The sequence below is a fragment of the Heptranchias perlo genome, chromosome 12, assembly GCF_035084215.1.
Source record: "Heptranchias perlo isolate sHepPer1 chromosome 12, sHepPer1.hap1, whole genome shotgun sequence".
NCBI classification, from domain to species: Eukaryota; Metazoa; Chordata; class Chondrichthyes; order Hexanchiformes; family Hexanchidae; genus Heptranchias; species Heptranchias perlo.
Genome location: NC_090336.1, coordinates 46244928 through 46257054, shown reverse-complemented (window position 1 = coordinate 46257054; position 12127 = coordinate 46244928). Strand labels below are relative to the sequence as shown.

Sequence of the window (12127 nt, the reverse complement as noted above, 5' to 3'; positions counted from 1 at the left end):
ATTTTAAAATCACAAGCTTTCGGAGATTATCCCCTTCGTCAGATGGGTTGGGGGGCGGGTCTGAAGGGGATAACCTGGTGTTGTAAGATTCCTTACATTTGTCCACCCCAGTCCATCACCGGCATCTCCACATCATATATTTTCCTGTGTTCTTCTTATGGCCTAATGCACACTTCAACGATTATGATGATTGATGTTCCACTTAGCTTGATGGTCTTTAATACATTACTATTTGATTTTAACCAATTATCAATATTTACTGCCAAAGCCTGAGCCCCGTTGCACACAATAATCTGGCACTCATATACACCTAATCTAAATTTTCTTCTCACAGTTCCCTCTAAATGATTAATGGTTGCGATTAGTGGTGTGTCCCAAGAATCTGTGCTGGGATCTCTCATTTTCCATTTATATTAATGATTTGGACAATAACTGAAAATGATTAATACTGAAGTCTGCTGATGATACCAAATTAGAGGACACGATTATCGGTGAGGAAGAATGCAAGAAACTGCAGGAGATCACACACAGGTTACTGGAGTGGGCAAATAGGTGGCCGACGTAGTTCGATATAAAGACATGTGAAGTAGTACATTCTGAGAAAAAAATGAAAGAACAGAGTGGAGCAATAGAGAGATCTAAGAGTGCAGATACATTGAGCTTTAAAAGACAGGAGGGTAGGTAGAAAAGGCCATTAAAGAGGCAATGGGATTCAGTGTTTTACATATAAACAAACTGAATACAAAAGCAAAATAAGTCATTTTTAATTTATAGACAGTGATTAGGTCAAATTTGGAATACAGCATCCATTTCTTTACACTGCATTATAGGAAGAAATTAAAGTCATGGCAAAGGTACAGTGAAGATTCTCTAGATTATCAGGAATGAGAGGAAAAATCAATCAAAATAGCAGTAGCAGGCACCTCAATAACCGACTGATTTATTTTGAAATGATTTTATCTTAAAAACGTTCATCTTTAATTTTTCTCTCATGAGAACAATTCTATTGTAGTCAATTTTCCAATGACCATTACTTTGATCCAGCAACCTGGACACAGTAACGTGGAATGTTGTCCAATGATTATATAACCTCTGAGACAGCAACCAAGTTCTGAAAATTAAAAATAAAATGGAAAACAAAAATCTATCACTAATCATTTAGTTGAATGGTTTTTACCAACCATTCAAAGGGCTAATGAACTCTAACCTACTCTGACAGAGTTATTTAATCTGTGCTGCAGACCACACTGAATAACGTTTTTATGAGTCAAGGGTCTCCATTGTACTGCTCTGCACCTTAGCCTTTAAGACAGGTCCCAGTATCACAAACTTAAAACACATGGGACAGGATTTTAACTGTGAAAAAGGGTGAGTTGGGGGTGGGAAGGCAATGAAAATTGCAACAATTTCAGACCCGCCCCCCAACCCACCCATTTCCAATTTTCACTGGGGCAGGACGAGGGGCAGGCAACCAACCCGCTCCCATGAGGCGGGTTGGTCACTAAAACCTTTCAAGGAGGCTGCGGGCCTCCATTTTTTCAGGTTTTGCAATTGCAACCCCTGGGGGCAGGGATTCCCGGGCCTTCTCCTTCACGCCATGTGAGAGGAGACAAGAAGGCCCGAAACAGCAGGCAAATGCCTTTCTGGCACAATCTGTGGGCCCAGAGGAGCAGAAGTGCTTCCCCCAGTATCGTAGTTCATAGCCCTGAACACACCAGCACCAAACACTACTATAGTTGACAATATGAATTAGCCATTCACTATCTATTTCCAAATGGATTGCAAAGTTTTCATCAATCAATGATACAACTTAAGGGATTTTCTCTACTGCAACATATTCCTCTAATTCTGCTGGATAGCAATCAACATTAAAAATATCCTTTGTATTTCATATACTGTGGAAACCATTCAGATTTTGAAAGCTATAAAAGCAGTTCAGTACACAAAGGGTTAAGTCACCACTCTGTTAAATGATAATTAACTATTCTATTTAAGTGGTCCCGACCAGTTAATCCAATAAAGCAAATCTGGGAGAAGTGTATGAAAAGCATCTTAAATGGTAAAACAAGTTGAATAAAAAATAAATCTGCTTGTATAAGTACCAGATCCAAATGTCACACATAGAACAGCAGGAAAAAAAAATTTCACCTCACCCAGCTGCCTATGGTTAGCTGTGTTATATTTCACAACATTTGGGCCTATTGTCACAGTTGCAGCTTTCAATCCCAACCCACCTGCAAATAACTTAAAATTCATCTCCAAAGAAACCCAAATGGTCGAACATTCACCAGTGACCTGTTTACAGGATATATGTCAACATATATGTGACTTGTTTACAGAACATATGTGAGGGATAACAACCTCATAAAAACAAAAAGAACCACAGGCAAGGAAAGCAGAGAAGAGTTCAATGTTGTTGTCAAAGAGGCAGGTTAAAAGTAAACTTCAGTGTAAAAGAAAAAAAGAAACGAGTTTGAAGTAAATCTCACTACTCTCTAAAGCCTCTAAAATAATTTTTCATGTACATATTTGTAAATTATACTGCTCTAGAAACACCAAGAAGAGCATATATGGCTCCATGAACTTCTTAAAGGAATACTCCACTTTAAGGCTGATGGTGCAGTATGGCTAATAAAAAACACTGTAGTATGGACAATAACTTTCTAAATTATTCCAGATGTGCATTGGAAAGTATACGATTGGCAAAAAACTGTCTTTCATCTGGCCCAAAAACTAATACTAATGGGGTGGTGAAGGAGGTATTATGGTCTGCGAAGCAGAGGGGCAGAGGAATGTGGTCACTAGAATCACTGAGCAATCAGCTGATCCCTCATTTCTCTTGCTGCAAGGTGTTGAGATGGCCCTACTTCTTTTGCTGCTTCCTCCTCTACCCCCTCATCTTCCTTGTGCATGAAATGAAAGCACCTGCAGCGGCCTTATGGACTATTTCCTATTTTCCACCGCTCACTTTTTTCTGATATATTCTACGTGACAAGCCTCTCCAAAAAAGCGAGTGCCAGACTTTGTACCTGTGCAATTTTCAACCTGGCTCTTTACTAACCTGCTGGTATTTGATGTTTCTGAAAATCGAGCTGATTTTTCAAGTCAATATGTATTTTCACATGTGACACCACAGTTATGTGACTATCAGTGCACTCTTCAATATGATGGAACAACAGCAATCCTTCATCACATTCAACCAGGCTAAAATGTAGAGCAATATTTTCTTCTGAGTGTAAAATTAAATATTTTTTTTCTTAGACTATCAGTATATAATAAGAGTTTAGTAAAATAATTTTCCTTTAATCATATATACAAATGAAAACATATCCCATCGTATGTTAGGATATAACAAACCCCAACATCTGCCAATTGGAGAGGGTACAAAAAGATTCACAAGGATGATACCAGAACTGAGAGGATATACTCATCAGGAAAGGCTGAAAAGGCTGGGGCTCTTTTTCTCTAGAAAAGAGAAGGCTGAGGGGTGACCTGATAATGAATTTGATAAGGTAGACACAGTGAAAATGTTTCCACTTGTGGGGGAGTCCAAAACTAGAGGTCATTAATATAAAATAGTCGCTAATAAATCCAATAGGGAATTCAGGAGAAACTTCTTTAACCAAAGAGCGGTAAGAATGTGGAATGTGCAACGAGTAGTTGAGGCAAATTGCATAGGTACATTTAAGGGGAAGCTGGATAAGCACGTAAGGGAGAAAGGAACAGAAGGGTATGCTGATAGGGTTAGATGAAGTAGGGAGGGAAGAGGCTCATGTGGAGCATAAACACCGGCATAGACCAGTTGGGCCGAATGGCCTATTTCTGTGCTGTAGTTTCGATAGAACTCGACATAAATCAACTTGCTTTCATGCTATGTAATAAACCATTATTCCAATAGCAAAATGTTAAAGTACACACCTTGGCTGATCACTGCTTTTCTGTTCTGACCATCAAGATCCGCACGTTCAATCACGTGATGTTTGGCATCTACCCAATACATCTTTTGTCCTGCATAATCAATGGTCAGCCCATTGGGCCAGAAGAGATGGGTATCTGCGATGATTCTGCGGTTAGATCCATCCATGGATGCACATTCTATCCTGGGTGTGTTACCCCAGTCTGTCCAATAGATGGTTCTGTAAAATGCATCAGATAGAATAGAATGAAGAATGAACGATTTGAGGCTAAATGAAAGCAATTTTTACTTAGGAGTAAAACCAGCATAATTCCGGAATAATTAAACCTAAATCTACAAAAAATAAATGAAACTGAAGTAATTCAGATGACAAATTAATGGCACATGATCATTTTTGAAACAACTAGTTAAGCCCCGATTTTTATCTAATGCTCCCAGCAGAAACGGGGCATGTTCAGGGCAGACACCCAATTTTACATTCCAATGACATCAATGGAGCCGCAAATTGGGCAAGGTGTAAATTGGGCGTCCGACCTGAACGTGCCCTGATCCCGCTGGGTGTGTTAGGTAAAAATTGGGGTTATAGTCTCTACAAAAGGATAAATCCATTAATTCATCAGTTTCTACAAGTATTTTACCATTCAATCAAAGGTTTCAATTTTGAAATGGGTGCGGCGAGGGCGGGCGGGGTGGGCAGCGGCAGAGAGAGAGAGGGGAGTAGAAAAACATTAAAAAGCATTGAGATAGAAGCGTATAATGACATCCTGAAATGATTCTATGATATTTAATTGATGAAATCATCATTTGACAGCAAGTAATTGACAGTCATTCTAAGATTTTAAAGGCGTTTTCAATACCAAATTTCAAATCACTGGAAGTTACTGTTTCTAAACTTCATCAGCACAGCATTGTGTGTGAAAAAGAGGATTGTCTCAGTTTAGTTTCAATATGTTTGTACAACACATTGCAATTTAAAGTGTGACATTCTGGAAGTGATCCATTGCAGTTTGCAGCTATAATATGGAAGTGATAGAGCTGAATATAACAATATGCAACTTGCTAAATGTAGTGTGAAATTTGGCTTGGAAAGTTTAATTAAATATATAAAAAAACATTACAGTATTTGTTTAAAAAAAATTCTGTCTCAAAAAGACTCATGATTCCTAAACTAAAAACAATGGGAATGATTAATGGATCCTTCTTTGGAGAATTCAACCAATAATATCATCATAAAATATAATGTGTAGCTGTAATTACAAAAAAAGTAGGCACTACGCACTCCAGAAAATGTGACATTCTTTGCTGTCATGTACGTCACCATTCATTCCAAAGGGACAAGCCAGAACTGATTGTACAAAAAGGAAAGCAGGTGTGAAATGTGTATAATAAATCAAAGTGACTTTGGAATTCAGTTCACTTCATTTTTGAGAAAAATCTAAATTCCTGTAGTCTAGCCATAAGCATATTTCAGCTGCAATATTAAATAAAATAATTCCTGTTGTGTTCTTGTAGAACTGAAGATCACATCCCCTTCCCTGAGTTATTTGGGAGCTCCTGTCCTGCTGAAACCAATCACATTTGTGCAGATGAGTCTGAACTTGGACTTATAAATACTTATAAATGTATTCTCTCGGCTCTGAAAATACACTGTGGGATATTAGCTTACTAATGCTTAACAGATTCATCTGGAATTGCTTTCCATTATTTTAGTAGAGGTGTTACAGCAGATGTGTTAACGCAATTATCTTAAATAATAATAAACTAAGATAACAGAGGTATTTCAAATGGACAGCTAGGTGTTCATGCACTAGTATCTGACAGCATAATTTCAACACCTGGATAGATGTTTTCTCATAGAATAGAGAATTATAGAAAGTGGAGAACTGCATCCGTGGCAACCATGGCCAAGCCCATGAAAGTGTGACATCCTTAGAGATAGGTGAACCGTTAGATCTGAACCAGAGGTTCAATTTATATTACATTAAATATAACAAACATACAAATACAAAATATTTGTATATTAATGAATTTTCTCACTAATTCTCAACTGGAATTAATGAGAAAACAGGGCATCAGCATAATGACCACAAAGTGGGACAGGCAGTATACAAAACCAATAGCAGAGATCAAACCACAATGCCAGCCAGCTACAAGAACTATTTAAAAATAGAAAGACCCACAATACATAAGTCAATAAAAGGGACAGCTGAAATAGCAACAGCAGGACAGCAAAAATAGAAAAGTTGGGAGAACAAACTAAAACACTAAAAAAAAGAGACCAGTTAGGAATCCATTCCAAGCCAAATACATTCGGTATGTGATGATAAGCAATGTCCCTCAATAAGATACATTTGTAGATTTGGCTGGGACTTTGGGACACCGCAACTAATATAACATCAAAGAGTGACTTCAATTTGCTGTGGATGAAGTAAAGCCTTTGGTAGGCCCCCGGTGACAGGGTGTACCGTGTCAAAATGACCTTTGGGATTGTGGCATGTTAAAAAAATGTATGACTCATTAAAACCACTACAAATTATAGTTGAGTTTGAGGTTAGAATCTGTTGCTAATTGCAGTGATGTTTAAGAGCAAAGATCATGATTTTACTTGAAATATATTACTCCTGAGCTGAAACAGATGGTATCTGCTAAAAGCGGAAAGGTATTAATGCTTTAGGTGATTCAAATAGATTCATGCAGGATCAACGTCTGTGGCCTGTCTTACCCCTCTATTGGATGTAGTGCAATGGCTCGAGGTTTCTCTAGGTTCTGCCACAAAAGTACTTTTCTCTGTGTTCCATCAAGATTTGAGACCTCGATACGTGATGTCCCGGAGTCCGTCCAGTACAACTTGTCGTGGATCCAGTCAATGGCCAGCCCACCTGACAAAGATTAATTTTTTGGGAGACATCATACACATGCTGTTTACTCAGCTGTTGTTAGCATCCTCCTACATCTGTGGCCCAAGAATCACAAAGCAGCATCTACACCTCTTTGCAGTAACAAGCAGATGCAGGAGATATAACAGAAGCATTTCCCTGACTGACATCTGAGAGACTCACAATCCTATAAAAACCAGAAGAAAATAATTGATGGAACGTAAAACCTTCCTTCCTGTGTGCTGTTTCAACCATTTTATAATTAGCTTGCTGTTGTTTCCTTACCAGACGCTACTGAAAATAAACATTTGAAACTCCAAAAATATTAGACAGATATAGATCGAAAACAATGCAGTTCTAAATTGTCTACAAATATATTTACTGGGTTAGTCAGAAATATCAACCTAATGAAAATAAAGCTCAAAGTTTTCAGGCATTTTTAGAAATTAGAAAATGACCGCATGCTTTAAGCAAGTAACGCCCTTCCTCCTGGTCCATGTAGGCCAATAATTTAAACTGATTTAAATCAAGTTTCTACCACACCAAATGCCCTAGACTCCCGAGGGGAAAAAAATCCTTGGCATCTGTGAAAACTCAGTTTATGCATTAATAGACAATAGTTGTTCTTGTGTGCGCAGAAGCAGAATGGGGGGCAAAAGCATGTACATTGGTGTTTGATGCGTATCTGGAGAAAATTCATCTTTCTGTTGAGCATAAGGCAGAGCATTAAATGTTGTGTAAATGGCTGGTGTATGCAGTTCAGCAGCTTTTGCAGCCGCTACAAGTATCCGTTTACAGAGGGGAACAATACAGAAATTCACTGCACATCTTGTCCTTCCATTTGGCTATCTTTATTCTAGTGCAAAGGCTCCTAAACTGGTGGGTGCACTCCTGGGATATCAGGTTTCGGGGGGAGTGATGGGGGTGGTGGGGAGGAGGGGAGGTGAGGTGAATGAATAACAGGCTGACCGATGTAACCTTCGCATAGCCAGAGCAGCTCCGTCAAAAATCTGAATTCCTTTAAATTTTAAAGAAACTGGGCAAACGTAAGTTTAAATTCATAGAGAATATGTGCATTGATGCAGCCTCGCAGAGGGAGATCCCAGCACAACGCGAAATTCCGGTGATTGGGAGGCGATCAAGGAGGAGTGAGCAATCGGTAAGGAGGAAGGCAATCGGAGGGGGTCGGCAACGGGTATATTCAAGTAAGTGCTTTTAAAAAAGTGCCTTTTTGGCAGCAGGGCCTCCAGTAGCCCTTCAAGGACCACTGGTTAGGCCGCATGTAGACATTGTTATCCTGAACACAACCGGCATCGGGGGAGCCCAATTTCAAAAAGGGGGGCTCAATCAGGAGTTAGAGCCCCTATTTGGATATGCAAAGAGAATAACACCTGTTTCGGGTATGGGCCCTGGACGCCTGTACTGGAGCATTTACTAACATAGTGGGTGGCGTATTCTCAGTGCGGATTGAGAGCGTGCACACCACTCGCCATATTGGACAGTTAGACATCCTTTTGACTTCAATGGAAAAGAAAATTGTGCGCGTTTATGGCGAAAACTAATTTCAACTCTTTTTAAACCATGAAGGGGACTCAGTAAAAAAGGTTTGAGAACCTCTGTTCTAGTGGCTAAAAAGCATTACGGTCAATGGCCAAATCTGCCTCAAGGGAAGAGCAGTTTGCTATGCTTTACCTTTGATTTTCTGTAAAAAGACTGACATTATGTACAGATAGGGTCCTAGTGATCCAAGGTCATTGCTGTGTACACAGACCGATCACATCCATGAAACAAAGGTCAACAATGGGTAAACAATCCAGCTGTCGCACCCCCTTTAGCATGCTATAGTGTCCTGGCCACATCATCACCAATGCTTATGGCCACATGTAGGAAAGATTATAGGCTCGATTTTTGGACGTCCGAGGGGGTGCGTTCGTGGCGGGGGGGGGGGGGGGGGGGGGTGGGGGGCTCCGAAAATTGGGGATTCCCGGGGCGGGTCCGGAGCCCGGCTCCAACCCGCCCATTTCCGGGTTCCCCAGTGACGCGCTTAGATGTGCGCGCAGCACCCGCATGCAAGACTCTCGCTGGCAATTAAAGCCAGCAGAATCCCACTTAAGGCAATTATTTTGATACTTCAGGTCGTTAGCAGACCTGATTTGTAGGATATTTTAGGAGGGGTGGGATTTTCATCTAAACTGAGAGTGTTTCCCGTACTGGGGGAAACATTCCCAGCTGAAATGGACGTGTTGCATCCACCAGCCTGTGGCAGCTGCAAAGGTCCATTTGACAGGTGTTGGGGGAGACCCTGACTCATTTCAGGAGGCCATTCTGTCACTTTGGACAAAGTTTGGCCTTCACCACCCTCCTCCTAACACTAAAATTCACAAACTTGGAACCTCAACCCCGATGTGCAGACACATTTACCTACCTTGCGGGCCCCCTCAAACATATATCTTGCGGATGGGGGCCGCCGTAGCTGCAGTCATGACCTCCTCGGAGGACGAACAGCATCACCAGCCTCGCCGTCCACCTCTGACATGTGGAGCTCCACAACACAATGCTGTGACACATCCACCTGCGCAGCAGGAGGGAGGGCAACCGCAGAGAGAGATGCATCGCAGAAGGCACTACCCTCGCCACAGGGACTACAGACCGAGGCTCAGCTTCCTGGACCTCTCTGAGGAGCAGTGCACACGGAGGCTCAGAGTCACTCGACATGTAGTCGTGGACATCTGCAGCCTCCTTCATGCCGAGCTGCTCCCGGCTGGCCCGAGCACCATCTTCTTACCTGTCGCTGTCAAAGTCACCACTGCCCTCAACAATTTCTCCTCCGGATCCTTCCAGGGTGCCACCGGGGACATCGCCGGCGTCTCTCAGTCGTCTGCACAAAAGAGCCCTGCAAATATACCTACACCCACCCTGCAGTGACACAATGGGTGGCATGAGTTGTAGGTCTTCATGGTGATCCTCAGGAAAGGGCATTATTGTACAAGCCAGTCAAGAATGGCCAACACGTGGCAGTAGTGGTGACAATATAATATGTAATGTGAGTTGGTCAGAAATCAAATATAAGTAAAAACCATGACAAACCCTCAAACAGCCTTGTGCATCCCCTTCATGCTCATGACATGTTTGCCTTACGCTTCCTACTACACATATGTGATGCATGCCCTGTGGCTGCAGCACAGGTAGTGGCAGGTTGGGTGAGGCTGACCGTGAAAGAGATGCATTGGAGGGTGAGTATGAGACAGAGCCATGAGATTGTATGAGGATTGGGTTGAGTGGTAGTGGTGGGATGAGTACTGGCGAGGTGAGTAAGTGCAGGTAAGATGAGGATGAGGTTTGAGTGGGTGTGAGGGGTGATGTGACAGAGTAGTGTTGGCAGTGCAGAAGGAGATGTGGGGTGGGGGCAGTGATGTGGCAGACGGAGTGTAAGGGAATGAGTAAGTGTACTCACTTCGGCTGACCTACTTAGGTCATTGAAGCGCTTCCTGCACTGTATGCAGGTGCGCGATATGTTGGTGGTGATGGTGACCTCCTCTGCCACCTCGAGCCAGGCCTTCGTGGTGGCCGAGGCAGGCCACTTCCTCCCATCCACCGGGGAGAAGATCTCTGTCCTCCCCCTCCTCCTCACCCCATCCAGTAGGACCTGAGGTAAGGCATCATTAAACCTGGGAGCAGCCTTCCCCCTGGGCTGCTCCATGCTGTAATTTTGGCTCCTTTCTGCAGCATCAGTCAGAGGAGGACTGCCCCTTTAAATAGGGCTCCTCCAGCTGACAGCCTATAATGCGGGTGTGCAGTCCGCCCGCTGCGCAGCTTTCCAGTGCGAAACCCGGAAGCCAAGGTAAGTGGCTTCAATTAGGCTGCGATCGCGTGCGGAGCACCCCGAATTCATTGGGCACGTTACCCATGCGCCCAGTCGACCCCCCGCTGCCAACCCGCCTCCCTCCTAATATCAAGCCCTACGTGTAGCTTGCATATGTGGACATTTTCAATCTGTGCATAGAGTGCAGTATTATGCAAAATGTGAATTGCCATGCTCACGCGGGTGAAAATTTAATTCCGGGAGCACATCTAAACATGACAACTCATTTCTGATGTACTCCTTAATATCACTGCACAGAACAGTCTTTCTAAACAGTCTGCTACTTTAACCAATGATAGTTTCAAATGTTTTTCTTCTTTGGAAACAATATTCTACATTATCTGGGAAACCTGGAAGTCAGGGCATTGATTTAAAAAATATAGAGAATAATAGAATGAAATACAAACTAATACCTTTATTTTAAAAAAAATTTTAAGTTGAGAATTGCTGAATGGAAAGTTTTCTACTCTTGGCACCCAGTGTGAGCACTTCAAAGTCCGAGTAGGTACAGGATTGCTAAATACAAAGTAAAGACTATTCTGCTTCAACATTTCACTTGAACTCTAACCTCAAAAAAGGTACCTCCCATTGTACTGATGTACCATTAATTTTTGCCACACCATTGTGGTCTCTTAGGAGGAGATTATAGCTTAGTGCCAAACTGTAGTTAAGACTGCTCAAATGGATAATTTTAAGGACACACGAAGGAGACTTTCATTCTTTGCCTAATGAGATGGTTGGACTGAATTGGAAGCCAGGCTCCAGAGGTGACAGTATGTAAATGCACTACACCACCCAGGCCCCAATCTTTACCTTTATTATTACTTACCTTTGTGTCTGCATTGGACTCACTGCGGTATTTCACTTATCTTTTACAAATTTGGAGAAGTGAGTCAGCTCATTTTCTTCAGGCTTAATGCCAATTCACTCCACACAACACTCATTATCAGTAGCATTCCTGCACAGTGCACTTCTCCCTTCAGACTTACATGTAACACAAGATGTGGTACCCAAAGTAAACAAGGTGGCAACCACTTTGGTGAACCAGACAAAAACAAGTCTTACTAGCTAAAAACAATCCTAACCAACACAGTGATGGTGTAAACATTTTTTAAAAATAAAATGTATGCTTCAGGTTTAATCACATCATTTAAATTGATCTGATGTTTTTTATATTATGTTCTCTGTACCTGGACTCTCAAGGCCTGTTGACACTACTTCCTCCACATTACTTCCATTCAGGTTTGCTTTCATAATACGGTCTAAGGTCACATCTGACCAGAACACCAGCTCCTTGTTATGGTGGAAGTCCAGAGCGATGGCATTCTCCAGATTGTTGAGTAGGAGCGTGTATTCTGATCGGCGGGGCAGTACCTGGCGGATATCAATCCGATTTGCAAACAGCAGCACTGGTTCCGGTCCTTAAGATAATAACAACAATTTTATATAATGTGCATATATATATGTATATAC

At 41.9% G+C, this 12127-nt stretch overlaps 1 protein-coding gene across 1 annotated transcript in view; it reads right to left on the bottom strand.

Annotated features, from left to right (window-relative positions):
- Nucleotides 1-12127, bottom strand: part of lrp4 (low density lipoprotein receptor-related protein 4) — a 108896-nt gene that overhangs the window by 90105 nt on the left and 6664 nt on the right. Inside the window, exons 3-5 of the mRNA XM_067994059.1 lie at nucleotides 11845-12075; nucleotides 6639-6795; nucleotides 3919-4136 (exon numbers count right to left, since the gene is read on the bottom strand). Coding sequence (XP_067850160.1) covers nucleotides 3919-4136; nucleotides 6639-6795; nucleotides 11845-12075 — 606 coding nt within the window. The remainder of the gene's footprint in view (nucleotides 1-3918; nucleotides 4137-6638; nucleotides 6796-11844; nucleotides 12076-12127) is intronic.